Here is a 26213-nt window from a genome sequence, read left to right as displayed (position 1 = left end):
CACCAAAGTAGGAGATGTCCAATGCACAGAGCATGGGAAATAAGCAAGATGAAGTCTTAACACAGGAAGGCAAATATAGGCATTACTGAAACCAGGTGGGACATGGTAATGGAATGATATAATGTATTCTGAAGAAATAAACCAAACAGGAAATAAGGAGGAAATGCATTATATGACAAGGATGTATGCACCCATGAGAAGACCCATGATTTAGAGCACGGAAATCAGGTTGAGAACCTTTGAGTAAAAATTATAGGGGAAAGCAACAACAATGACCTCATTGTGGGCATCTATTATTATTATTAATTATTATTAACCTTTATTTATAAAGTGCTGTAAATTTACACAGTGCTGTACATACAATCTTTTTAATTGGACGGTTCCCTGCCCTCAGGCTTACAATCTAAAAAGACACGACACAAAGGGAGTGGTGGTGGGGAAGGGGCCTCTCTAGTAGGATAATACATATAAAATACATAGCAAAACAGGAAATGATGCAATAAAACAGGCAACAAGAGAACATCAAATAGCAAGTGACAATTATGCAATGCCTGGGAACGCTGCCCTGAACAGGATGGTCTTCAACTACGTTTTGAAGCTGGTTAAAGAAGTGATGGCTCTTGCTTGTGGGGGAAGAAGGTTCCAGGAGTGAGGGGCAGCGAGTGAAAAGGGGCGAATCCGGGATGGGGCAGAGGAAATCCTGGGCTGAGACAGCAGACCTTGACTACCAGAACGGAGGGCCCGAGTGGAAAGGTGAGGAGAAAGAAGGTCTGATAAGTAAGGAGGGGCCAGTCCATGGAGGGCTTTAAACGTGGACAGCAGGAGCTTATACTGAATGCGAAAAGGGAGGGGGAGCCAGTGAAGGGATGCCAACACAGGAGAGATGTGGTCAGAGCGGTGGGTGGATGTGATAATGCGTGCAGCTGAATGCTGGACAGAGATTAAAGGACGGAGGTGAGAAAGAGGAAGCCCAGCCAGGAGGACGTTATAGTAATCAAGTCGTGAGACCACTAGGGCATGGACCAGGATCTTGGCAGTAGAGGCGGAGAGATATGGTCGGATTTTGGCAATATTGTACAAAAAGAATCGACAAGCCTTGGCTGTGGTCTGGATCTGAGGGATACATGACAGAGAAGAGTCAAAGATAAAACCAAGACTGCGGGCTTGCTGGACTGGTTGAATAGAAATGTTGTCCACAGAGACAGAAAAGGAGTGTTGAAGGGTGGGCTTAGGAGGAAAGACAAGAAGCTCCGTCTTGGACATGCTGAGCTTCAAACGCCGATGGCGCAGTCACTGTGAGACAGCTGTGAGGCAAGACGAAACTTGCTGTTCAAGCCTTGGAGAAAGGTCAGGGGCGGAAAGATACAACAGGGTGTCATCTGCATAGAGATGGTAGGAAAAACCAAAAGAGCTAATGAGTTTTCCTAAGGACAGTGTGTAGAGAGAAAACAGAAGGGGACCCAGAACAGAGCCCTGGGGAACTCCAACAGATAAGGGAACAGGAGAAGAAGTCTGACCACCTGCAACTACTGCAAAAGATCTGCCAGACAAATAAGATCTAAAACAGTCAAGAACAGAGTCTGAGAACCCAAGGTCAGAGAGTATGTCAATTAGGAGACAGTGATCAACGGTGTCAAAGGCTGCAGACAAATCGAGAAGGATGAGAACAGAGTAAAGGCCATTAGCCTTGGCCTGTAAAAGGTCATTCGAGATCTTGGTGAGAGCTGTCTCTGTAGAATGCCTTGGGCGGAAACCAGACTGAAAGGGATCGAGGATGGAGTTGGCTTCAAGAAACTCAAGACAGCGAGAATAAACAACCCGTTCCAAAACCTTAGAAAGAAAGGGAAGAAGAGAAATCGGATGATAGCTAGACAAAGAGGAGGGGTCAAGGGAAGGTTTTTTCAGAATTGGGGAAATGAGAGCATGTTTGAAGTCCGACGGGAAGGAGCCTGTAGAGAGAGAGAGACTGAAGATATGGAGAAGCGAGGGCAGAAAGGAGGGAGCTATAGAGATTAGAAGACGAATAGAAATTGGATCAAGAGAGCAAGTTGCAGGTTTGGAAGAGTTCAGAAGTGAAGAGAGTTCATCCAAAGAGGCAGGAGGAAACACAGAAAATTTTTTAGGCGAGGGCGATAGAAGATTATGAGCAGAAGAAGAATCGGGGGGGGGGGGACTATCTCAGAGCGAATAGTGGTAATCTTAGAGATGAAATAATTAGCAAAGTCATTAGGAGAGAATGATGAAGAGACAGGAGGAGAGGGAGGTTTAAGCAAAGTGTTGAAGGTGGAGAACAAACACTGCGGGCTCCTCTCATTGGCGGAGATCAATGATTTGTAATAATTCTGTTTTGCCATAGAGAGGGCGCGTGAGAAGGAAGAAAGAACAAATTTGAAATTGATAAAATCAGCCCACTGTTTGGACTTTCTCCAAAGACGTTCGGCCGCTCTAGAGCAGGACCGGAGAAACTTAATGTTGGGGGTAAACCAGGGCTGAAGCCTAGTCTTAGAGGAAGAAGTGCGTACAGAGACAGGGGCAAAATGGTCGAGAGTCGAGGAGAGAGTGGAGTTAAATAAAGACATTGCTGAGTCAGCAGAATCCCCAAGATTTAGGGAAGAGAGAGATGAGTCCAGGGTCAGACCAAGATGGTTAGAGTCAACAGATTGAAGATCACGAAAATGGCGTTGAACAGTATGACGAGGAGGAGGAGTATAAGTAAGAGCAAAGAAGATTAAATGATGATCAGATAGTGGAAAGTCAAGTGCCAGGTAGTCAGAAATGGCACAGTTTGCAGCAAGAACTAGGTCAAGACAGTGACCAAGAGAGTGAGTTGAAGCATTGGAGCATTATAGCCCCCTCCCAGCCAGACTGAAGATTTAGCTGATACCTTCCAAAAACAAATAACGAAATATTAAAAAAAGGAGAGAGACAGTAGAGACAAATAGCTTTTGGAAGTCACAGTCTGTCAATAGTGCTAGGTGCAACCAATTCTTCCTAGTCTTGCAGACAATTTCATTGTCCAGGAGGCTGAGGAGGCAACAAGTGGATCAGCTACTGTATTTTGGATTTGATCATAACTAACAAGAGACGAACTGATCAAATTGGGTGAAGGTAGCAGAATTCTTGAATGAGAGCGATCTCATCCTCTTGGGATTTGTTAAACAGACGAAAGGAGAAACTAAACATAGTTAAGCACACTTGAAGAAATTTGATTTAAGTAAGCTAAGAGCAATACTGGATGAGATTCCATGGTCTGAAATGCTTAAAGCTAATGGAGTTCATGACATATGAGAGTTTCTTAAAGGTGAGTTATTGAAAGCAAACTAAGTCCACTGAGGAAGAAAAGTGAAAACATTAGCATTAGTGATACAGGGGGAACTGGACCAAAAACCCAACAATGGGTGGGAAAAAATAACAAGGAATCTTTCCTCCACTATGTGAAGTGGGTCTTAGAACCTGTACATAATTTACAAATAATAATACCAAGTAACAGGGGGGAAAAGATAAAGGGCAATGATTACAATGAAGAATCAAGTAGTAGTAAAGGGGAATACAGTGCAGTAAGTATTCCTAGTCAGATTACTGTTCAGAAAAGGATTCCTACACTGCTGCTCCTGTGGTTGATGAAAAGTCTTTGATGTCCCCTAGTATGTGTACTGGAAGTGTGGGGACTATTTAGCTCTGGAAAATTATGTATGATTTTGTGGAGGCACAAAAGCCACATAAAAGAGCCACCAAGATGACAAAGCAAAACAATTCTCTGGTCTATGGCAATGGTTCCCAACCTTTGCTATGCCCCACACCCCTAGGAAAGGTTTCATTAACATTTGCACTCCCTACAAAAGGTATAACACATTTGAAGATGAAGAAGTCTAATTTCTAATTTTTAAACTACAAATTGAACCACATACAGTTTGTGGGTAAACAAATTGAACTTTAAAAAAAGCTTTTAACTCAGTGTATAAAATGAAAATCTAAAATGAGCAATTTGATTCTAGTGTATTCAGGGAAAAATGAGTGATGACTCATCACTCAAGGACACAATCATTCACATCCTAAAATTCCATCTTGCACTCCTTAGGGTACAGGCACTCCAGGGAGGGAACCCCTGATCTATAGTGGCTGAAGACAGTGAAGAAAAAACTGATAAAAAGAGAATCAATTCATTTATAATGTGCTGGAGGAGTTCATGGACTGCTCTCCCCCCAAAGACAAATATGTCCCAGAACAAATCAATCTTGAACTCTCCCAAGAAGCCAAGATGACTAAATTGATACTGGTATTTTGGGCATGACTTATTACAAAAGACCATCATGCTTGCTAAGGTAAAAAGCAGTAGAAAAAGAGAAAGAAACAAATTACAGATCGGTAGAGTTAATCAAGGAAGCTACAGCCTTCAGCATGACTTGGAGGTCTATCATTAATAAGGTTGGCATAGGTTGAAGGAGATATGATGGCAATTAACAAGACATGGTGACTGAGGCCAAATGCATCATATATTACAATTGGGTTTAGGTACAATTAATATCATGGTAAATAATGTAAGAATTGAATTCAATGTAGAATCAGATTGGGAAACACTTTTTGGACTAATGCCCACCTGGCTGCAGTAAAAACCAGAAACCAGGACTTTTCTTTTCTTTTGGTACATGAGAGAATTTGCTATCACAAAAGCAGCAGCAAATACTGTCTTGTATATGGGAAGGAAGGTACTAAAATGAGGTACAACACCATGATCTTGCTATTACAAAAGCATCAATAAAGTCTACTAACAATGCTCTCCACACCTACTCTGCACACAGAATTTTTCCTATATGCCCTTTCACCAGAGCAGGGAAGCTGCATTTAACTTTTCTAACATATCATCTCTCTTGTGCGGAAACAAGAACCACATAATGCAGCAGCTTGTGGGAAGAGAGTTTTCTCACCTGAGTGGCATGTAGAACTGCTAAGAACTGGCCAAGAATTCCTACAATGGATGTACGCTGTTCCATCTCCAGCGTCTCTCCAGCAGTCTGGCAAACAGATAGCAAGGCAGAGAAAGCAATGTTCTGGCAGAAAAGGAAACAATTGTGAAAAGTTAGGAACACTTCATTAGTTGAATTTTAGCATCACAACAATGATAATAAGAAGCCTTAGAAGAGTTTAAACAGTTTGGCCCACAGTGGCAACACTTAAAAAAAACCAAAACCCCAGCAACTAAATATTTTCATATACTGGAACAACTAAAGCAAATTGACTAAAATTAATTCCGCCTGTATCTTCTGATCACTGGAAAGTTAGAAATGTAAATTCTTTGCTATTTCAACCTCACATGCAAAGACAAATAATTAAGGTAGTTTTCTTCCAACTGAGGCAGAAAACAAAGAGCCCTCCACAGTATTTGAAAGTGCCCCCTGTATTTGAAAACCTTGAAATCATATAGAGGAATTATTCTGCAGAGAAAAAACGTGAGATTTTTCTGCATCTATTTTCTGTTTTTCTGCACATCATCCAATTTTTCCAAGAAAAAATTGCAGCTCAATATGACAAGAGTAACTTTATTAGACTTCTTAGTTCAATAGCAGAAATCTGTTCAGTGAAGCCTTTTCCTTACCACTTGTGGAAGCTCCTCTAAAGATCTTTCAGTGCTCAGCCATTTCTGACATTGTGTGAATCCTACTTCAAAAATTTCCTGGGCAACCTGTTGCCTGTGCAGAGGCATAAAGACCTGGAAAGAAAGATGCTGCCATAACAGCAGGTTCTCTGTATCTTTAGGAGGAAATCTATCAGCAAACTTCACCTGCAAAGAGGGGTAGATGATATTAAAAAGAACATGAAATAACTCAACTTTCAAACTGCTTTATGATGGTAAGAAGATCCCCAAAACATTATAGTTTGTTAATAAAAAATTAATAATTTACATTCTTAATTTAATATTATAATGATGTTCATTAAATTTAATATAAATAATGTATATTCCAGCTACCCACTTCTTTGGCCTCTGAGTGAAAAGAAAAGGAGCCAGGAAAAAGCTCCATCATGTCTGGGCATCCCTCCCTCCCTATTCCACTGCCATTATTCTGACCTCTGAAGAAGAAAAGCAGTCAGGCATACACCTCCATCGTGCCTGGACCACAGAGGCCAGAGAGAGTCCTTCCCTCCATATTCCAATTAACATTGTTCTGGTCACTCAGGGAAAAGCAGCTAAGCACAGTTCCATCATGCCTGGCCCCAGCAGGCCACATCAAGCTGCTAGTCTGCATGACTCCTTTGGTGGCCAAGATGTGTAGTGACTGATGAAGATTTTGTTTAATATATTATTTTAGTATTTTAGTATATTATAGTGTTTTGTTGTATTGTTTTGCTCTTGATAATGTATGTCTGATGTTCTTCCTTTTGGTGAAAAGGGTGTTATAAGTAAACATTATTAATATTATTACTCAAAAGAGAAGAAATGCAAAGCAAGCCATATATTCTATTCCCACTGTGTTAAAGTAGGCAGTAAGGAGAGGGAAGCTAAAGACCAGCAGCACCCCAAGAAGACAAGACACATCTCCCCTCTGCCATTCATGTTTAAATGCCTTCTTGGATGAAATTTTGAATGAATGTAAAATTTCCAGGAATACATCTCAAGCTTAATATAGTTTTAAGGCCTCAAACCAGTGGTAGGGAATGCTCTGCTTGCCCCTGTCCCAATCCCACTGAACTGCAACCTTGCAACGATACACACGTCTTCATTCCCATTATTCCAGGTTTAGTATTCTTTATCCGGAATGCCTGGGACCAGAAGTATTTGGGATTTCCCATTTCCTTTGGATTTCATAATACCTGTACTTGCATATATGGCCATAATGAGCTGTCTTGGCAGTGGGACCCAAGTCTAAACAGAAAATTCATTTATGTTTCATATACTACATAGCCTGAAGATACTTTCATGCAGTATTTTTTAATTTGTGCATGAAACAGTTTACATTGAACCATCAGAAAAGAAAAGTGTACATCATAAAATGAATGAAATTTGAGGCTGCAGCAGCATCAGTGACTGGAGGTGGCATAAAAATGACAGGGAGCACATGTAGCCCAGGTTCCATGTATTACCCTCTGCTGCCTGAAAGAGTCTAAGATCAGGATATCTAAATACCTCAATCTCCTGGATATTCATGACAGCTTTTCTAGTTTCCTTACTTTCAGAGTTAGGTTAAGTAAGCTGCTATTAGTACTCAAGGTCCACTGCAATTCCTCCCCTGGGAACCGGCCTCTTCTCCTCACCCAGTATTTAGGAAAGTTTATGAGGGAAGATCATAGGCCACACAGTGCTACCAGTTGGAAATTATTTCATCTAGGTTTTTAAAATATGCTATTTTATTTTTTTGGTAAAAAGATAACTGGATTTTAAAAAACTGTAACTGTAGTACAGTTGGCCCTTCGTAGCATGGGGGTTCCATTTCAACCCCCCCCTGTGCAAATATCATAGGACCTCAAGTCCCATTCACCCCAATGATGGAACAGCTGTTTGAATGCACCATCATCTGTCCTGGATGCATTGCTAGTCAACATCTTTATCGACAACTTGGATGAAAGAATAGAGGGTATGCTTATCAAATTTGCAGATGACACCAAATCAGGAGGAGTAGCTAATACCCCAGAGGAGAGGATCAAATTTTAAAATGACCTTAATAGATTAGAAAACTGGGCCAAAACTAACAAAATGAATTTCAACAGGAAGAAATGTTAAGGTACTGCACTTAGTCAGGAAAAATGAAATGCATAGATATAGAATGGGGGACACCTAGCTTAACAAGGCTATGTGTGAAAGGGATCTTGGAGTCCAAAATAGTGAAGGGTCTAGAAACCATGCCCTATGAGAGACCTAGGGAGCTGGGATTGTTTGGTGTGGAGAAGAGACAGTTAAGAAGTGATATGATAGCCCTGTTTAAGTATCTGAAGGGGTGTCACACTGAGGATGGAGGAAGCTTGTTTGACAGTAGAACACACTCCCTTTGAGTCTGGTGGAGTCTCCTTTTTTGGAGGTTTTTAAACAGAGGCTGGATGGTCATCTGTCAGGGGTGCTTTGATTGTGTGTTCCTGCATGGCAGAATGGGGTTGGACTGGATGGCCTTTGTGGTCTCTTCCAACTCTATGATTCTATGATTCTACTTGCCTGGTGATCAGTATCCATCAAAAAGAGCAAACGTCGTAACAGGACCCCCAGCAGAGTGGCTTGGTAATTCTCAGCAGGGCAAGTTTTTATCTGTATCAAATAACAAATACATTTTCAGTGCTCAAATAAAGAAATATTTAAATAGGGTTTTAATAAGAAGACAGTACTGTCAGTCTTCTGTATCCACAGATTCAAGCACCCATGGCTTGAAAATACTAAAAAAATGAATAAATTCAAAAACGCAAACCTTGACTGTCATTTTATATAAGGGACAACATTTAATATGCCATTGTACATAATGGGACGTCATCATCCACAGATATTGGTATCCATGGGGGCTCTTGGAAGCAAATTCCAGTGGATACCAAGAGCCCACTATATTTGGAAAACAAGAAAATCGTATCTAGAACTAACAAACTTTATTGTTTACAATCCTTTTCTTCATATGCACCAAGTATTTTCTATCTGAGTGTGTGTCTTCAAGTTGCATGATGACCCCATGAATTTCACAGTGTTTATGTACATAGCCAAGGGTCCAGTTTTAGGCAACAAGACCTATCACAATTTCCTTCTTAAATCTATAGATTCACCACTATGCCTGCAGTCACAGATCTGAAATTTATCTAGGCTAACTCCAACTATCCCTTGAATAGCCTGCACTGTATGAATTAACCTCCTTCCACAACTGGAAAACAGGAATCAAGAGTTACAAGTAAGCAACCTTGTTTAAAGAACATGTTTATAAATTAAGTACTGTAATTTAGCAGAAGAAGTAGACAAATATACCACTTATGGTGAACTTATTTCCCAGAGCATATGGACAGCAGCACACAAGCAAACCTGCTTCATCCATTTTTTACCAGAGAGGTGAGAGAGACCAGGTGAGATAGTGGAAAGCATGTATTAGATGTCACAGCATGGATGAAATTCTGGAATATAGCTTTTGGAGATTATCAATTGTTCATTTTTCCACAATTTTGATAAGCATTTATTTCTGATTGCTTATTAACTGGGGATTTCCTTTTCTTCTATAGCACATGAACTGGGCATGGACAGGGGGAGCGTGTCCCTGTTAGTGCTCTTGGACATCTCAGCGGCCTTCGATACCATTGACCATGGTATCCTTCTGGGACGCCTGAGGGAGTTGGGAATTGGGGGCACTGCTCTGCAGTGGTTCCGTTCCTACCTCTCGGGCAGATCCCAGATGGTGGAGCTGGGGGACTGTCGCTCCGATAGGAGGGCCCTGACATCTGGTGTCCCTCAGGGAGCGATCTTGTCCCCCATGCTATTCAACATTTACATGAAGCCGCTGGGAGAGATCATCCGGAGACATGGGGCGCGGTGTTATCAGTACGCTGATGACACCCAGATAATTTTCTCTATGTCTCCGACTGATGCAGTAACTAAGGTTGGCATCTCTCCTCTAGATGCCTGCTTGGCGTCAGTAATGGGCTGGATGAGGGAGAACAAACTCAGTGTGAATCCAGGGAAAACGGAAGTACTGGTGATAGGCTCCCCGGTTCCTGGTGGTGAGATTTGTCACCCGGCCTTGAACGGGGTCACGCTCCCCCTGAAGGACTCGGTGCGCAGCTTGGGAGTACTCCTTGACTCGTCGCTCCAGCTGACTTCCCAGGTGGATGCGACGGTCAGGAGTGCCTGTTATCAGCTTCGGCTGATACGCCAGCTGCGTCCCTACCTGGACCGAAAGGACCTAGAATCTGTTGTACATGCTTTGGTAACCTCTCGATTGGATTTCTGCAATGCGCTCTACATGGGGCAACCCTTGTACCAAACTCGGAAGCTGCAATTAGTGCAGAATATGGCAGCCAGATTGGTCGCTGGTAGTTCCAGGTCAGACCACATAACACCTATTTTAAAAGATCTTCACTGGCTGCCTATTCGCTTCCGGGCTCAATACAAGGTGTTGGTTTTGACCTATAAAGCCCTAAATGGCTTGGGCCCAGGGTACTTGGAGGACCGCCTCTCCCCACACAATCCACCCCGCACACTCAGAACATCTGGGACCAAATTGCTGGAGGTCCCTAGGTCTAATTTGACTCGGACCTCACAGAGGGCTTTTACCACTGCTGCCCCTGTACTTTGGAATACGCTCCCTGCAGAGCTTCGCTCAGCCGCCTCGTTAGATGTTTTTAAAAAACAGCTGAAAACATATCTATTCCGGCTGGCCTTCCCACCTTAAATTGTTTGTCTGTTTTTCCTGCCCCTTTTTGTTTCCTTGACCCTGGATTGATGATTGTTTCTGCCTTTTTCTACTGCCCCTGTTAGATGTATTTTTACTTATCATTTTCCTGTTCCTGTTTGTAATAATGGTTTTAATTGCTAACTGAATTTTATCTGTATTGTAATGTTTTTAAAATTCTGTAAGCCGCCCTGATCATTTCTTGGAAGGGCGGGGTAGAAATAAAATTTATTATTTATTATATTATTATTATTATTATATTTTTGAGCCCCCTATTTCTTTCCATTTTTAGGCATCTCTGGTGTGGACCATCTCACAGTGGTCATCTGTGAATTCACACAAATGTCAATTGCAAAGAAGTACCTTCTAGAACATTCCAAAGCTAAATGTTCTCTGTCAGAACCTCACCCCATCTACCCACTGTGTACCCATGTCCTAGTATATGTCAGCATGTCTCTTTGGTTCTGTGCCCAACACAAAGAAACAGACATGGAAAGGGGGAGCTGGGTACGTTGTATGAATTCAGAGATAACCAAAGAATTACAGTTGTGGGTAAGCAACCTGTTCTTCTTCATGGTATCTGTGAAATCACACAAATGGATGACTGGTTAGCTTACCTACCAGGAAGATGGGGTCTATGTCAATCAAAAATAGAAGAAAGGACTGCTCTTCTAAATGAAACAGCAGTTTGATCAGTAGAAACATCCATTTGATCAAGCATCAGTAGTTATATTAGCCCCTGTGCACATGTTGCTGAATAGTTGCATTCAGGATTCTGACCTATTTCTGTCACCTTTTTTTTTTTTGTTTTTTGTTTTTTTGCTTCTTGTCTGTCCTTAATGGTTTGAAGTTTCCTCTGTCATCCACTGAGGCTTCTGTTTCTTTTGGGCTGCAGATAGTATCTTTTTGTATTCTTCCCTGACAATGGTCCCTCGTTTCAGTTCAGAGCTCGTCTTACCTTGGCTAATTATCTTTGCAGTGCAAAATCTATTTTTACATGGTCTTTAAATTCTACAGGGATGTTCTTCAGGTTGCATTTTGGCATAATGACTGATTTTGTGTGCTTCTTTCCTTTAGTCTATTTTTTGACATTCATAGTTCATGGTCTATGCCACAATTTGTTTCTAGTCTTATTTTTGGAGAGAATGGAGCTCCTCCATCTTCTGCTTCCAATTATGTAATCTTTTTGTAAATTTTGCAGCTTTGCATTTTATTACCTTTTTGGTTTAATTTATTCTGTAAAAGATGTAAGAGATGTAACAAGTCAAACCTACCAATTCATCAGACAGATCTCTTTCCTACTTTAGTCTCCTTAATACCATCACAAATCTCCCTTACTGTTATACTTCCTTTTATAATCTGTCTTTGGAATTCTGTAATCTTTTGTTAAATTTTGCTCACCTAAATATTCATCCACTTTCTTCAAAGAGATTTCTTGCCTTTTGCATAAAGAAGAATAATACTTATGAAACGCCTTTTGTATCTTTATATTGTATTATTACTGCATTTCCTTCTTGCAGCTTTAGTATCACTTTCTTTTCTTATGTGCCAACCACATTCCTGGTTTATTTGCAAATGCAAAATTTTTTTGTTTTTGTTTTACATAATTCATATTTATTTCCATCTCTCTCACTATTAGCAAATATAACTGTCTCTGTAAAATCTTAATTTGATTCATAATACAGTAGTTTTCTTTAATGGAAATGTATTCAGTTCTTCTTCCATTCTTTTTATCTCATCCAGAATCTGATTCATTTTTTTCTTGCCTCATCTCCTTAAGTACAGGATTATGTTGGATAAAACACGCTGTCATAACAGCTTTATTCACACACCCACATATCTACCATGCTCATCAGTCAGTACTAATTCTGGACATAACTGAGTTTTATATTCAAAACAATTCCATTTCTTTTTTTAGTCCTGCAAAAATAAGTTCTTGACCCAAACTTTAGTAAATCAAATATTTTGTATTATTTTTCCTAATATGTGTTTCTTGTAAGCAAATCATATATTATTTAAGTTTTTTCAAATAATGAAATATCTTTTTTCTGGTTGGTAGAGCATTCACCCCATTAACGTTCCAAGTTAAACATTTGTAATCCATAATTAAGCGTGACTCAGAGGAGTCCCTAGGTACTGAACCCAACACAGAAGGATATTCTTCCCCCTCTTCTTGTTGCCTCTGTTATGATTTCTCTGTGATTTCCTCTGCCATTTGACTTTCATCCATTTCTCCTTTAAATTTCTCCAAAAAAAATATATCTCGCTTTCTGTACAGAATTCAGTCAAAACCATTATTGTTTGAAAGTTGAACCCCCTCTTTCCAGTTTATCCCATTTAAATAAAACCCTTTTCTGTTTAAGTTTCTCTGTCAGAAAGGTGTTCTCTTTCTTTTGCTCAGTATCCTAATTGGAATCTCCTTAAGCAGTATGATGTCCTGATTATTAATCTTCAATCTAGTCTCAAAGAGCTGTTGTAATTTCTTGCCTTTTCCCTAACAAAATAAACAAGCACATCTCTGGAAATAATTTTTTATTCTTGCAGATCTCAAATTAATCCTGAAAATTCTGTTGATCTCTGTATCCACACCTGCTTCACAAAATTCCAAGAAATCTGGCTGTCTAATATCATCTGTGGATCTTCCAAAATTGTTCTAAATCTCAAACAAAATTCATTTTTTCCTCTCAATTTCAGTAAAGCCATTGTCCAAAATCGTTTTTTTTTTTAAAAAATCAGGTAGATTGTAGGAATGCAGTAGATGATATTTATCTGGATTTTAGCAAATCATTTGGTAAGGTTACCCCATGATATTTTGATTACCTAGAGGTGGTGGAGGTCTCTTTCTCTAGACATCCTCAAAAAAAGAGGCTGAATAGGTACCAACTGGGGATACTGTAGCTGGGATTCTTGCACTGAGCAGGAGGTGGGATACAATCATCTATGGAGCCCCTCCCAAATCTAAGATTCTATGATATTCTAGTTACATTTTTTACTCTGGTTTAATATATCTATTTACAAAAAAAATACATTTAACTTACCAAGTATGCTACTATAAATGTATGGTGAGCACACAGATCTGCTGTTTCATACCTGTAAGATGGGAAAGAGTACAATGAGCAAGTAAAACACTGATTAGGATATGAGTTAGCTGATCTCCTCTTGATCTGTGTTGATCTTGAATGGGAAAGACCCGGGTTCATGTTTTGTTTCATGATATTGAAATTCATTATTCTGATAAGCTACTGTACTTTACTATAATATGCATGTAGAAAATTGGAACAGTGCCATTCATGCCATTTTACCATTCTTGAAGATCAAGATTGTTTCTCCTGCTTTTTACCAGGAGAGATAACTTAGCAACTCAGGGGGATACAGACGGGGAGAAAGGAGCGGCGGAACGCTGCCCCTTTCTGCCCTGTATCGTTGCCACGGCGACTGCATGCTGCGACATTGATGCGCCTGGAAAAAGGAGCTGCGAAATGCAGCTCCTTTCTCGGCTGCTGCCAAGGCGTCATTAGCGCCCTTCAGCGGTGCATGGATGTCCATTGTACGCCATGCAGTTTGGACGCAGCGCACAATGCATGTCATCAGCACGAGCGCCAAAATGGTGCTCTGCTCTCCCGACCCCTAAAATCGGCCCCAGGCCCTCAGTACTACATTACAACCTAGTCCTTCAATGCATTCTCAACTTACCGAGCAAGGAAACACCAAGCATCCATTGCCAGGAGAGCAGTGATCATATTAGAACCAAGTATCGTCTCCAGCAAGGAGCATTCCTAAGGAGAAAAAAAACATACACAAACACAATTTTGTTTATTGTGTATCTACACAGAAAATATAAAGCTTTAACTGTCTTAGCTCCATCCTGTGGAATCCTGGGATTTGCTGTTTGATTAGATATTTAGCCTGGTCTGTCAGAGAGCTATGGTGCCTCACCAAAATACAAATCTCAGGATTCTGTAGGATATAGTCATGGCAGTCGAAGTGGTGTGAAACTGCCTAATTTCTGCAGTGTGGATACACCCTTAGAATGGCTTTTTATTGCTATTCTGCCAACTAACCAGATAAAGTGTTTCAGCCAAGTAAAAATCTGCACAATAACACTCCAGGATCTAGCTCTGAGAAGAAACCACAGCCTGTAATAATGTGAAATGTAGAGCTCAAAGGTCTATCCTGGACACCTCTTACTACCAAATCTGGGTCTGGAGGATGTGTCACAGAAGGGACCAAATTCTAGATTTTGCCATTCTCTTGAATCTTTCAATCCTGTAATTTGCCTGATTCAGATTTTACATTTTGCAGATATTTGACTCCTTACTGACTCTGCAAAACCCAGAAAATAGTTTGAATAAACTCACGTCATTCAGATCCTTCTTTCCAATTTTAGATTCTATAAGGTAAGATCCAATTTACACAGGAGCTTTGTCTAAAGAACTGAAGATATTTCACTTATCTGCAAAATTATGCTCTGAGGTTTTCGATTAATTCCTCCACTGACACCAAATGTGAGGGCTACCACCTATCCTACCACTATGGCAACCAACTGTGGGACCTCCTGGATACCTTTGTGGCTCTTGTATGATATGTTATTCACCTTCTATCCGCACTGGACACCACCACTCTTTATTAACTATTGCTACTACAGACACTATTTGTTTGAACTTAAAGTTTCTAATATGTACCATCCTCAGAGGCTCAAGTGTATAATTAAAAAATAATGACTTATAAAACATATTATTTAATTAATACATCTAAATCACATCTCTCTTTCTCAATCATATCCTAATTTACCTTAACTCTAACTAATCTTAATCACCACTCACTCCCAACATTCCATTCTTTCTCTCCCTCCCAATAGATCCTTACTTTATAACATCTATTACACAGTGCATTCATAACTATACTTTACCTAATGAATGCAACAACACTCTCCTCTCAAAAGCCCATACCATCACAAATGGTGCCTGGAATGAAAGTAGGATCAACTTAAATGGCTCTGAATTCTGCAGATTTTAAAGACTAGTACCATTGTCCTTGAAATTAGGATATTTTCAGAAACAATCATCAGACAAAACAGAGCCCATTATAAAGATATGGGCATAACAGTAACAATTAAAACTATATAATTCATACCAGTGTGTTTTTACATTTTTAAGTAAGTTTAGTGCCTCCTAATATATTGACCCAGCTACATCTGATAAACTGAAATCTTGGTTTAAAACACCAGGATCCTCCAACTGTTTGAAATCAGCAGGTCAGTCTTGGCTTACAAGACTCTTCCTTACCAGTAGATGAAAATGTGATACAGAGAGTGTTGTGATAAAGGTACAGAGGTGGATACAGACATAGTGGTAAAAGGTGATATGATCTTCATCTTGCCCTGTTCCGATTGTTCCTCGAAAAAAGACAGGAAGGGAAAGCTCACCAGAGCACTGCTGAAGACTACAGAAGAGGGCTGCAAGCAAGGGCTTTCTGCAAAGAAATGGAGAACAGCAGTGTTACTTCCTTACTAACAGGCGACCTTATTACCAAATGACCACTGGAGCTACCCATCATGCATTTCAACACAGGTGACCATCAATTACAATAATACAAAATAAAATAATTATTTGTGAATAAAGAAGAAAAATCAAGTAGTAACAGAACCTTTAAAAGCACTTATGCAAAATAAAATAATTATACTGAAAAGAACATACATTTTAGCAAGAAAAAAGAAAAGGCTAGATCCTATCTTGACACTGACCATTAAAAAAATTAATATACACTGTCCATTTTTGTATAAACATGTTGTACAATGTTGTTGATGCTGCCCTTCTGTCAAATAGCTTACTATAAGGAAGAGTATGAGAGCCAGTGGGTGTTGTAGTTTGAGGGCTGGACAGAATGGTAACTAGGCCAGCATGATGTGATGGTTTGAGTGCTGGACTGCGGCTCTGGAGACCAGGGTTCAGTTCCCAGCTCAGCCATGAAACCCACTGGGTGAACATAGGCTAGTCACATGCTCTCAGCCTCAGAGGAAGGCCATGGCAAACCTCCTCTGAACAAACTGTGCCAAGAAAATCCTGTGCCTTAGGGTTGCCATAACTCGGAAATGACTTGAAGCACACAACAAGAACAATAAGGAGGAATACCTCGTACATTTTCCTGAACTATTCTGTAGGCCCAGATGGAAAAATGGTAACAAGGGACAGAAAGAAGGCTAAACCCCTCACATCGTCTTTGCCTCAGTCTTCTCCCCAAAGGAAAACAATGCTAAACAGATCGAAGTACCCCTTTTAGTAAATACATTCAGAGTAACACAGATATTCAGCTAGTTGATGCGAAGTATGTCAAATCAAATAAAGCTTGCAACAGCATGGAATTACCTGGGAATCTCTTCTGGGAAATGACTTTCTGTGTTCCAAATGGCTTTCACATCCTGAGGCTGAGATGGCAATGTGTCCATTACAGAAAGCAGAAATCGGCATTGTGGAAAGTGCAGCTCAGGAGAGAGTTCTGAAATTAATTAATGGAGCTCACATGTTCTGACAGACTGAATGAATCTAGGAACTCATCACCATGTAAATAGCTCAGAAATCCTGAGCCCTGGTAGTGCAGTGGTTAAATGCCAGTACTGAAGCCAAAACATTCTGATCCTGCAGGGCTCCAGGTTGACTTCAGCTTTCCATCCTTTTGCACACTGGAGAAATGAGTACCTAGCTGGTTGGGGGCAAATGGCTAACACACTGTAAACCACTTAGAGAATGCTTAGCACTATAAAGCGATATAGGATGTAATTACTATTGCTATCCTAGAATTCAGATCCTATAGTACCATAATACATGTATCTTGGATTTCATTAACACAACTGTAAGCAGAAATCTGAGGTCTGCTTTTTTAAATGAGGATATCTGCATCAGCATGAGTGCAATTCTTCATTCACAGAAACATAGTGTTTTAAAACACTTTTAAAAAATCACACGAGATTAACCAGTATTCTGCAAACATTTTGATCATTACCCCCAATCTAAATTTAGCTGGAAAAGACTGAACAATCAGTCTTTTCTGGATTAAGCCTCTATTTCTCTTCATCCACTTCATTACATATTCCAGGAACTGGTTTAGCACAGAAACAGCTTCTCAGGAGTTAGGTGAAAAGGAGTAAGAGAACTGGGTGTCATAAGCATATTAGTGACATCTGACCCCCAAACTCTTGCAAGTATATGTTAAAATGTAGGGAGACAAAACTTCATACTTGATACATAAACATGGAGACAAAACTCAGGCCAACAGCCAAGGAGTCAAATGGGAGTCCCTCAGAACCACCTTCTCAGTCTGCCCCACCAAGAAGGACTGCAGCTACTGCAAAACAGTGTTTCCAAGTTCTATCTGACGAAAATGATCCAGAAGGATACTATGGCTGAAAGCCACTGAGAGGTCCAGCTAACTACCCGAGACACACTTCCTTGTCCATTTGTCAGCATAAGACATGCACCAAAATGACCATTACTTACCTTTTCGTCATTCCCTCTCCATTTTTCATGAGATGGCATGTGCATTAAGCAGGCTATGGTCTGAACATCATCCATTTCATCTCAGATTTTGTTGAGTCACAACTGATGCAGGTTGGGGTGGGAGGAAGAAACTAGCAGTGTCCCTGGTAAGACACTTGGGAACTCTTTTTCTGGGCAGTACAGATGGAGACTTTCAATATGACGTGGCACAACAGAGTTTGCCACTGTGCCTTCTCCCTTTAGAATCCACTTTGGGGGCTATGAGCAGCAAAATCCAGTCCACCAGTTCTGAATTGGATTGGAGAGGTTGCCCTTCTATAAGTGGGGTAAGAGGAAAGTCCAGTGTGACTCACTGGGGAGCTTGGGGAGATAAAGTTCTTAGGCTTTATGGGACCACAAAACTGGCTTCTTTAAAGATTTTTCATTCTTGCATCACGTTTACAATAGAACATTGAACTAAAAGTTGTTTTACTGATCATAATTCATGTTTGCCCATTTTAAATGTTACGTAATAAATATGTAAATGTATATAATATTTGACCTTCTAAAAAATATATATACAATGAAGACAAAAGTGACCATCCTCAACAATTAGTAAGGAAAAATGTCCAAAACCACAAAAAACATTTCATAAGCTTAGATAATGCTTATGTTTTTCAGTTCAATTATACCAACATCCATTCTAGTATAACTATACTATGTACAAAAATAATTAACAAAAATACCCCCACCCTCTAAAAAAGACTACCAAGGGCAGGCAAAACTGTGGGAGGCTGGCAATATACTTAGTTCTCTCATGCAAGGGAATGTAGTGCAGACAATCAGAGCATCCAAGCATACCTGGAGTTTTACTTAACACCACTTCAATGAAAGGTCTAAAGGAAATCAGCAGACTGAGAAGTGAGTCCAGTGTCACTAGGAATCCCCTTGCTATTTCATCCTGATGAGCCTTGGAAATCACTGGAGCATGGAGACTTGGAGGAAATTTGCTGTCAGGAAAGAATATGTAGTATCTCTTAACTATTTGCATGCAAACAACACTAAGGATGAATTCATAAGATTCAAGCCAAAAGCACTATGCTGTTATATCCAGCATTCTCACTTGAGCCTAAAGCAGGATTAATGCCAAGAACCACTTCTTAGCTCTAGGCTAACATTCCAATTGCAACCTTTCCTGAAAAGTGACAGCTTAGGCACAATTATCCATGCAACTGTGGGCCTGAACAGACAGGCCAAAATAAAGCTGTTTCGAGTCACTTTGGAGGTGTGCTGTTTAAATGATGCATGCGTCCTAAGAGGTCGGAAGCCACGCCAAAGTCATGCTCCAGTCTTAAGGACTGCAGCATAGCTTTGGCACAGCTTCTGGCTTCTTAAGATGTGCGTGTGTCATTTAAACAGCATACTTCAAAAGTGACCCAAAGCAGCTTTATTTTGGCCTGTCTGTTCAGGTCCTGTATTATCTAGCCACCACTCACTAAAGAACTTTGTCTAAGAATTAGAGGCGCGGAACAGACTGTCCAAAAAGGATGGTCTCCTGGCGCCTAGTTTTGTTCTGTGGGGAAGCCGCAGCCTCCAGGCTGCGGGACTTCTCCACAGACCAAAAAGAACCCACAAAAGCAGGTTCTTCTTGCGATGCCATTATGACATCGCAGTGCGCCAATGGTGCACTCACAACATCATAATGGCACTGCGACATGCGGACACTATGTGTCTGGCATGTCATAATGGTGGCACCCCCCCCATCATTTTGACGCCCTCGTCATGTGCGAGGGGCATTTAGAAGCGCCGCCCCTCTCACGTGATGAGGGCGCCCTTTCCCATCCATCTGGACTGGGCCAGAGATTGCTTGGAATTTATCCACGTGGGCTTGGTCCAATCAGCACGTCTTCAGCAAAGGTCTCTCAACTGCTTCTTTTAAAGCTTATGGTATATCCCTTTCTCACTGAGAGGAGAGAATTCACAATTCAATCTTTCTTCTCCAAGTAGATAAACTGAAATGCTTCAGGGTTGCCCTCTTACGGTTTAAAGAGGAAATACACAGCAAATGAGAACATTGACAGTACCTTCCAAGAACAAATCAAATTATTTTGCTTCAGCACATCTCCTTATCTACAGTAGGTCTAATTCACACTACAGAATTGTGGAAAGCAAGGTCCACTAAATTAACAGATCTTATTTGTATCAAGAAACAGCCATCATTTCTCAGTACTATCAACTATATATGAAATACAAATATACAATTTAACACACAATGTTAATTTTATAACACTTTTTATTTCTATTATTTAGAGTGTATTGCACAACTATCGACAGCAGCAGTCTTTATCCTATTTCTTTCTTTGCACATCAATGGCATGGGAAGCACAAAATGTGTGTATTCCACATATATTTGGTTGGAGACAATGTTGGCCAACTTACTAATTTCAAATGGAGGGCCTTTCAATAGTTTACGTTCTGTTCCCTTTAAAAAAATTACACCATTTATGCCCTACTCTACCTTAGGAAAGATTCTCAAAACAGCTAAAATATCAGTTAAAAACAAACAAGACATTCCCTGCCTTATGTTTGCCATCTAAAATTTGAAATTGCCTTCTGAATATCTGGAATCTGACAAAGTATAGATCAGCAAAGAAAATTCCTGGTAGCATACATGCCAGGGATTGCAGAACTAGCTGAAAATTTGTCCGATGTACATGTGTGTGATGAATACAAGTAAGAATTTCTTCTTATTATTTTTATTTCTCTATACCCTGCCCTTTCCTAAGTTTACCGAAATTAACTATGATTCTATGTTGTATGTACCCCTGTCAACTAATAAGCACATCCGATAACAACAGAAAAGCAACATAATGGTTTCTGCAGCTCAGTGGATAGTTTGTGAATAAAGCTCTGGCATGCCAGAGAGACACTTCAAAATTTGAACTGGACATTCGTTGGTAACAAACACAACCCCACCCTGAGACTGCTAGAGGATATCCCTTGTGCAGTTATGATCCAAAGCATGCATCCATGCACACATGCATACAGATAGACCATACCGTATACGAATTATCTTAACATGACAGTTTCTGTGATACTGAAAATAAGGGGGAAGTTCCAGATACAGACATGGAAACATCTGTTTCTGATCAAGACACCCTTCTCATCCATACTGCCTGTAAGGTAGCTTTCAAACTATTCCAAAATAAAGAAAACATAGATAGGGTGATAATCCTGCAGCAAAATCAAATTTATTACCACTTGTGTTTTACTCACCTATATATGTGAAGGTATGTCTGATGAAGCTGAGAACAGGAATCTGTCAGGAAATGAGTAAACTCCTATAAAGCCAAACATACCAAATATTTTAATTTCAAATTAATTTCAAATCTACTGTTTTAATTCCTCTCATTCTCTTGTGTAAACTGAAGCCCTCCCCAGAGTCCTTACAAGCTACAAAGCTACAAAGTCCAAGTGTACCAAACATCATTGAACAACTCTTACTGTCAGGAAGTTCCTCCTATTGTTTAGGTGGAATCTCTTTTCCTGTAGCTTGAATCCATTGTTCCGGGTCCTATTCTCTGAAGCAGCAGAAAACAATCAATATGACATCCCTTCAAATATTTAGACAGGGGTATCATACCACTTCTTAACCATCTCTTCTCCAAGTTAAACATCCACAGCTCCCTAATTCACTCCCCACAGGGCATGGTTTCCAGACTCTTCACCATTTTGGTCACCCTCCCCTGGACATGCTCCAGCTTCTCATCATCCTTTTAAAATTGTAGTGCCCAGAACTGACTGGGTGGCAGTGAGGACTGACCAAAGCAAAATAGAGTGGTATTATTACTTCCCTTGATCTAGACACTACATTTCTATTGATGCAGCCTAAAATCGCATTGGCCTTTTTAGCTGCCGCATCACACTGTTGACTCATGTTCATCTTGTAGTCTACGAGGACTTCTAGGTCCTTTTCACATATAGTCTTGTTAAGCCAGGTGTCCCCAATCTATGCATTTCATTTTTCTGCCCTAAGTGCAGTACCTTACATTTCTCCATGTTAAAATTCATTTTGTTAGCTTAGGCCCAGCTTTCTAAACTATTAAGGTCATTTTGAATTTTGATCCTTTCCTCTTGGGTATTAGCTACTCCTCCTAATTTGGCACGATCTGTAAATCTGATAAGCATGTCCCCTATTCTTTCATCCAAGTCACTAATAAAGATGTTGAACAGCATTGGGCCCAGGACAGAACCCTGTGGCACCCCACTGGTCACTTATCTCCAGGATGAAGAGGAGCCATTGCTGAGTACCCTTTGGGTTCAGCTGGTCAACCAATTACAAATCCATTTAACAGTTGCATTGTTTAGCCCACAAAATCAAAATATACTATATCCACAGCATTCCCTTCAGCTACCATATGCAGATGACACCATAGTATTAGCAGAAAAGACTTGGAACACCTAGAATCATAGAATCATAGAGTTGGAAGAGACCGCAAGGGCCATCCAGTCCAACCCCCTGCCATGCAGGAAATCCAAATCAAAGCATCCCCATGACCTACTAAGGAAGGTCAAAGAAGAAAGTGTAAAGGCAGGCTTAATGTTGAACATAAACAGAACCAAAATAATGACCACCGAGGACATTCACAAGTTCAACCTAGACAATGAAGAAATAAACATAGTAAAAGAATCCATATAACTAGGATCAAACATTGATTGAAATGGGGACTGCAGTCAGGAAATCAGATGAAGATTAAGAATGGGGAGGGTGGCTATGAAAGAAAAGATTCTAAAATGCAAAGATATACAACTCAGTACAAAAATTAGAATCATACAAGCCATCGTATTCTCTATTACCATGTATGGATGTGAGAGCTGGGCAGTTAATAAGATGAAAGGAAGAAAATCAATTCATTTTAAATGTGTTGCTGGAGAAGAGTGCTGAGGATCTCATGGACAGCCAAAAGGACAAACAAATGGGTCCTAGGGCAGCAGATCAAGCCTGAGACCTCCCTGGAAGCCAAGATGACCAAATTGAGGCTGTCATACTTCCAACACATCATGAAAAAGAAGGGCTCACTGGAAAGACAATAATGCTGGGAAAGGTGGAGGCAAGTAGGAAGAGATGAAGGTCATGTGCCAGATGGATGGACTCTATTAAGGAGGTCACGGGTATGGGGTTGTAGGAATTAAGCAGAGCAGTAGAGGACAGGCAGTTTTGGAGATGTTTCATCCATAGGGTCGCCATGAGTCGAGATCGACTCGAAGGCAGTTAACAACAAAAACCAAGCCTGTAATTTTATAAAAGAAAAAAGAGAGAGATCACATCAGTCTGCCATGACTTGTTTCTCGGAAACTCATGTTGACTTTTTGTGATTAAGGCATTCCCTTTAAAATGTTCACAGACTTTCTGTTTAATGGTCTGCTCTAGAATCTTTCCTGCCATTGATGTTAGACTAACTGGATGATAATTGTTGGGATCCTCTTTTTTCCCTTTTTTGAAAAAGAAAGAAAGAAAGAAAGAAAGAAAGAAAGAAAGAAAGAAAGCAAGCAAGCTAACATACTTATGGTTTCAGGCTGTGTCATACATGATTTGGACATTGACTGATTAGGGTTTGGTTTGGCGATTTCTATCATATGAAATCAGAAGGAACCTATATAGATAAAAGGAGTGGTCCCAATATGTGTCAAGGAAGCTGTTGTAACACCTCCACTAAAAAAAACTTTCCTGGATTCCATACTATTAGACAACCACAGACGGAATTCAAGATTCTATTTTGACATGGTACTGGATCAGGTGGTAGCTTCCCAGATCCAGTGGTTCCAGGATGAACAAATTATCTTGATCTGTTTCAATCTGGTTCAAGACTTGTTATGGGGAAGAAACAGCTTGGGTTGGGTGGGCAATCTTTTGTGGGAACTGGGCAGGAGGAGCGTGTCCCTGTTTGGTTCTTCTGGACCTCTTTGCAGAATACTAGACTTCTGTAAAGGTTGTTGCATTTATCGGAGAAATTAAGGTACAGTTTGGTTATGCATGTGATGTAAAGTACATTGAATAAGGTAAGTGATCTGTTGGTAGGAGGGAGAGCATGGAATGTTGGGACAGACTGGTGATTGGAAGAGTGTTTGAATGGGATTTTTAAAAAGCTGGCAGTATGACAGTCAGAGAAAGAGATATGAGTGTGTTAGAGTAAGAGAATGTCAGAGTTTGGAATTAGACAGTTACCGGTAGATAGGTTCAGCTAGGATTATGAGTAGATAATGAGAGAATAAATGAGGTGTGTTAAAATAAATTAAGCTTTAGATGTATTAAGTAATAACCATAAGGTTCTGTACACCAAGAAACCTTTAAATGTATGATGAATTTATGTTTAATAAATTATTGTTATATTATACACATGTGGTTCTGATAATGCTACAGTAGTGCTGTGGAAGTGGTTGATGTGTCTGTGGTAGCAGCAGTGATTAAATAGTGGGGTGTCCAGCAGTGAGATTATAAGACTAAAGTCTCACACAGGAAACACAAAGACATCTAGAGGTCCCCACATCTGGTGGCAGTGGCAGGACAGGTGGACAACCCTACACTCTTGACAGCATTTAATACCATCAGCAACTGGATCGTCCTGGGCTGACCTGCTGGTAAGGGAGGCAGTTTTACAGGGGCTGCAGTCCTTCCTGGACGGTCAAGCCCAAAAGTTGGTGATGGAGAATTCATGTCCAACCTCTTGGTTACTGTCCTCTGGAATTTCTCAGGGTGCCAATGTTTAACTGAATCCACTGGGGCAGGTTGTCCAGAATCTTGGGGTCTGGTGCCACCAGTATACTGTCACCTAACTCTATTTCTCCTTTCCATCAAACTCCAAGGAAGCTATTTTTGTTCTAAATTGGCATCTAGTAGGAGTAATGGACTGGATGAGAGCAAACAACACTGAAGCTTCATTCAGACAAGATGGAGGTGCCTGTGGTAATTTGAAAGGTAGATTGAAAACAGGGATTTGGCTGGAGCTGGATGAGGTTATTGTCCCCCTGAAGATACAGTTACACAACACAATGTATAACTGCACAAGCACAAACTGGACTTTTCACTTCTGTAACTACCATCAATAACAGCTTCAAGGCAATTTAAATCAGGAAAATGGTAGGAGTATAAAGTTAGACACTGCTTATACAATAGCTCTCACTCAGTTTGCCCTTTTATATAAAGAAAGAAAAAGAGTAGGCAGAAATACTGAATAAAAGATTATCTTATAGTGAGTATAGTTCAGGATTCCCTACATATTAAGCCCTGTCAGCTTAATGTGGTAGTGAAACAATACTATCAATTATTAGTTTTGTATTTTCCAAGTTACGCAGAATATTTTATAATACAGTGATGACAAATACATAAGTCAAAGTATTTTTCTCCTATGTGAAGTTGAAGGCTTTCATGGCTGGCATCCATAGTTTTCTATGGGTTTTTCAGGCTATGTGGCCATGTTCTAGAAGAGGTTATTCCTGATGTTTTGCCAGCATCTGTGGCTGGCATCTTCAGAGAATGCTGGCCTAGAAGAGAGCTGGATGGAATTCCTCCAGACCCAGGGTCACACAGTATATATATATATCCAGCTCTCTTCTAGGCCAGCATTCTCTGAAGATGCCAGCCACAGATGCTGGCGAAACGTCAGGAATAAACTCTTCTAGAACACGGCCACATAGCCCGAAAAACAGTCAGAAAACTATTTTTTTTCCTTCTGGTGGAAGCCAATTGCTAACTCTTACCTTGGTATAGTGCACCAGGGAATTGGCAAAGAATCTACATAGTTTGTTCATCCTCTGGAACAACCTGTAATCAGTGCTCTCCTATACAAAAGTAAAAAAAAACAACCACGTTTTAAGCATTTTCTTAGAAAATTTGTATAGTAATTTTTAAAGCTACCTCTCCATCACAGACCCTCAGAAAGGCCAATCAGATCTCATCTGAGGTAGTATTTCTGCCTTTTTTTGTCACTTAATCTGTGTGTACAATGAAAGTTAACAGTGATAAACATATGGAATAGGGAAAAACCTTATTTACACATAAAGGCTGTTATAGCTGTTAATATACTAATTTTAATTGCATACATTTAATACATTGATATTTGCAGTTAGGAATTCTGGCTTTATTATTTTACTATTCCATTACCAATCACCACATTTTCAGGTGTGCTATAGTTTGCATGAAAAATGGGTGATCTCTCTGCCAGAGTATTTTTACTGTTCTGCATTCAACCTAGGAATAACCTCTTCTGTGGCTCTGACCAACTTTTTATGAAGCTCTGGCTAAAGTACGGCATCAAACAACAAGAATCTGTTTTGATGCCTAAAAACAAAATCATCACATTAAAATGTTAAAAGCCAGACAGGTGCACAAGGCTTGAATACA

At 40.2% G+C, this 26213-nt stretch overlaps 1 protein-coding gene across 1 annotated transcript in view; it reads right to left on the bottom strand.

Moving 5' to 3' along the window:
• The window catches only part of LOC149322564 (FIGNL1-interacting regulator of recombination and mitosis-like), a 55159-nt gene that overhangs the window by 11027 nt on the left and 17919 nt on the right, over positions 1-26213 (bottom strand). The window contains exons 9-18 of the mRNA XM_089479809.1: positions 25571-25651; positions 21089-21153; positions 18674-18822; positions 16706-16835; positions 15626-15812; positions 14034-14116; positions 13379-13430; positions 8141-8230; positions 5594-5779; positions 4926-5048 (exon numbers count right to left, since the gene is read on the bottom strand). Coding sequence (XP_089335935.1) covers positions 4926-5048; positions 5594-5779; positions 8141-8230; positions 13379-13430; positions 14034-14116; positions 15626-15812; positions 16706-16835; positions 18674-18822; positions 21089-21153; positions 25571-25651 — 1146 coding nt within the window. The remainder of the gene's footprint in view (positions 1-4925; positions 5049-5593; positions 5780-8140; positions 8231-13378; positions 13431-14033; positions 14117-15625; positions 15813-16705; positions 16836-18673; positions 18823-21088; positions 21154-25570; positions 25652-26213) is intronic.

This window comes from Sceloporus occidentalis, unplaced genomic scaffold (genome assembly GCF_023333645.1).
Source record: "Sceloporus occidentalis isolate IW3139 unplaced genomic scaffold, rSceOcc1.0.p SCAF_1, whole genome shotgun sequence".
Lineage (NCBI taxonomy): Eukaryota > Metazoa > Chordata > Lepidosauria > Squamata > Phrynosomatidae > Sceloporus > Sceloporus occidentalis.
The sequence above is the reverse complement of the archived record's forward strand: the minus strand, read 5'-3'. Positions and strand labels throughout refer to the sequence as shown.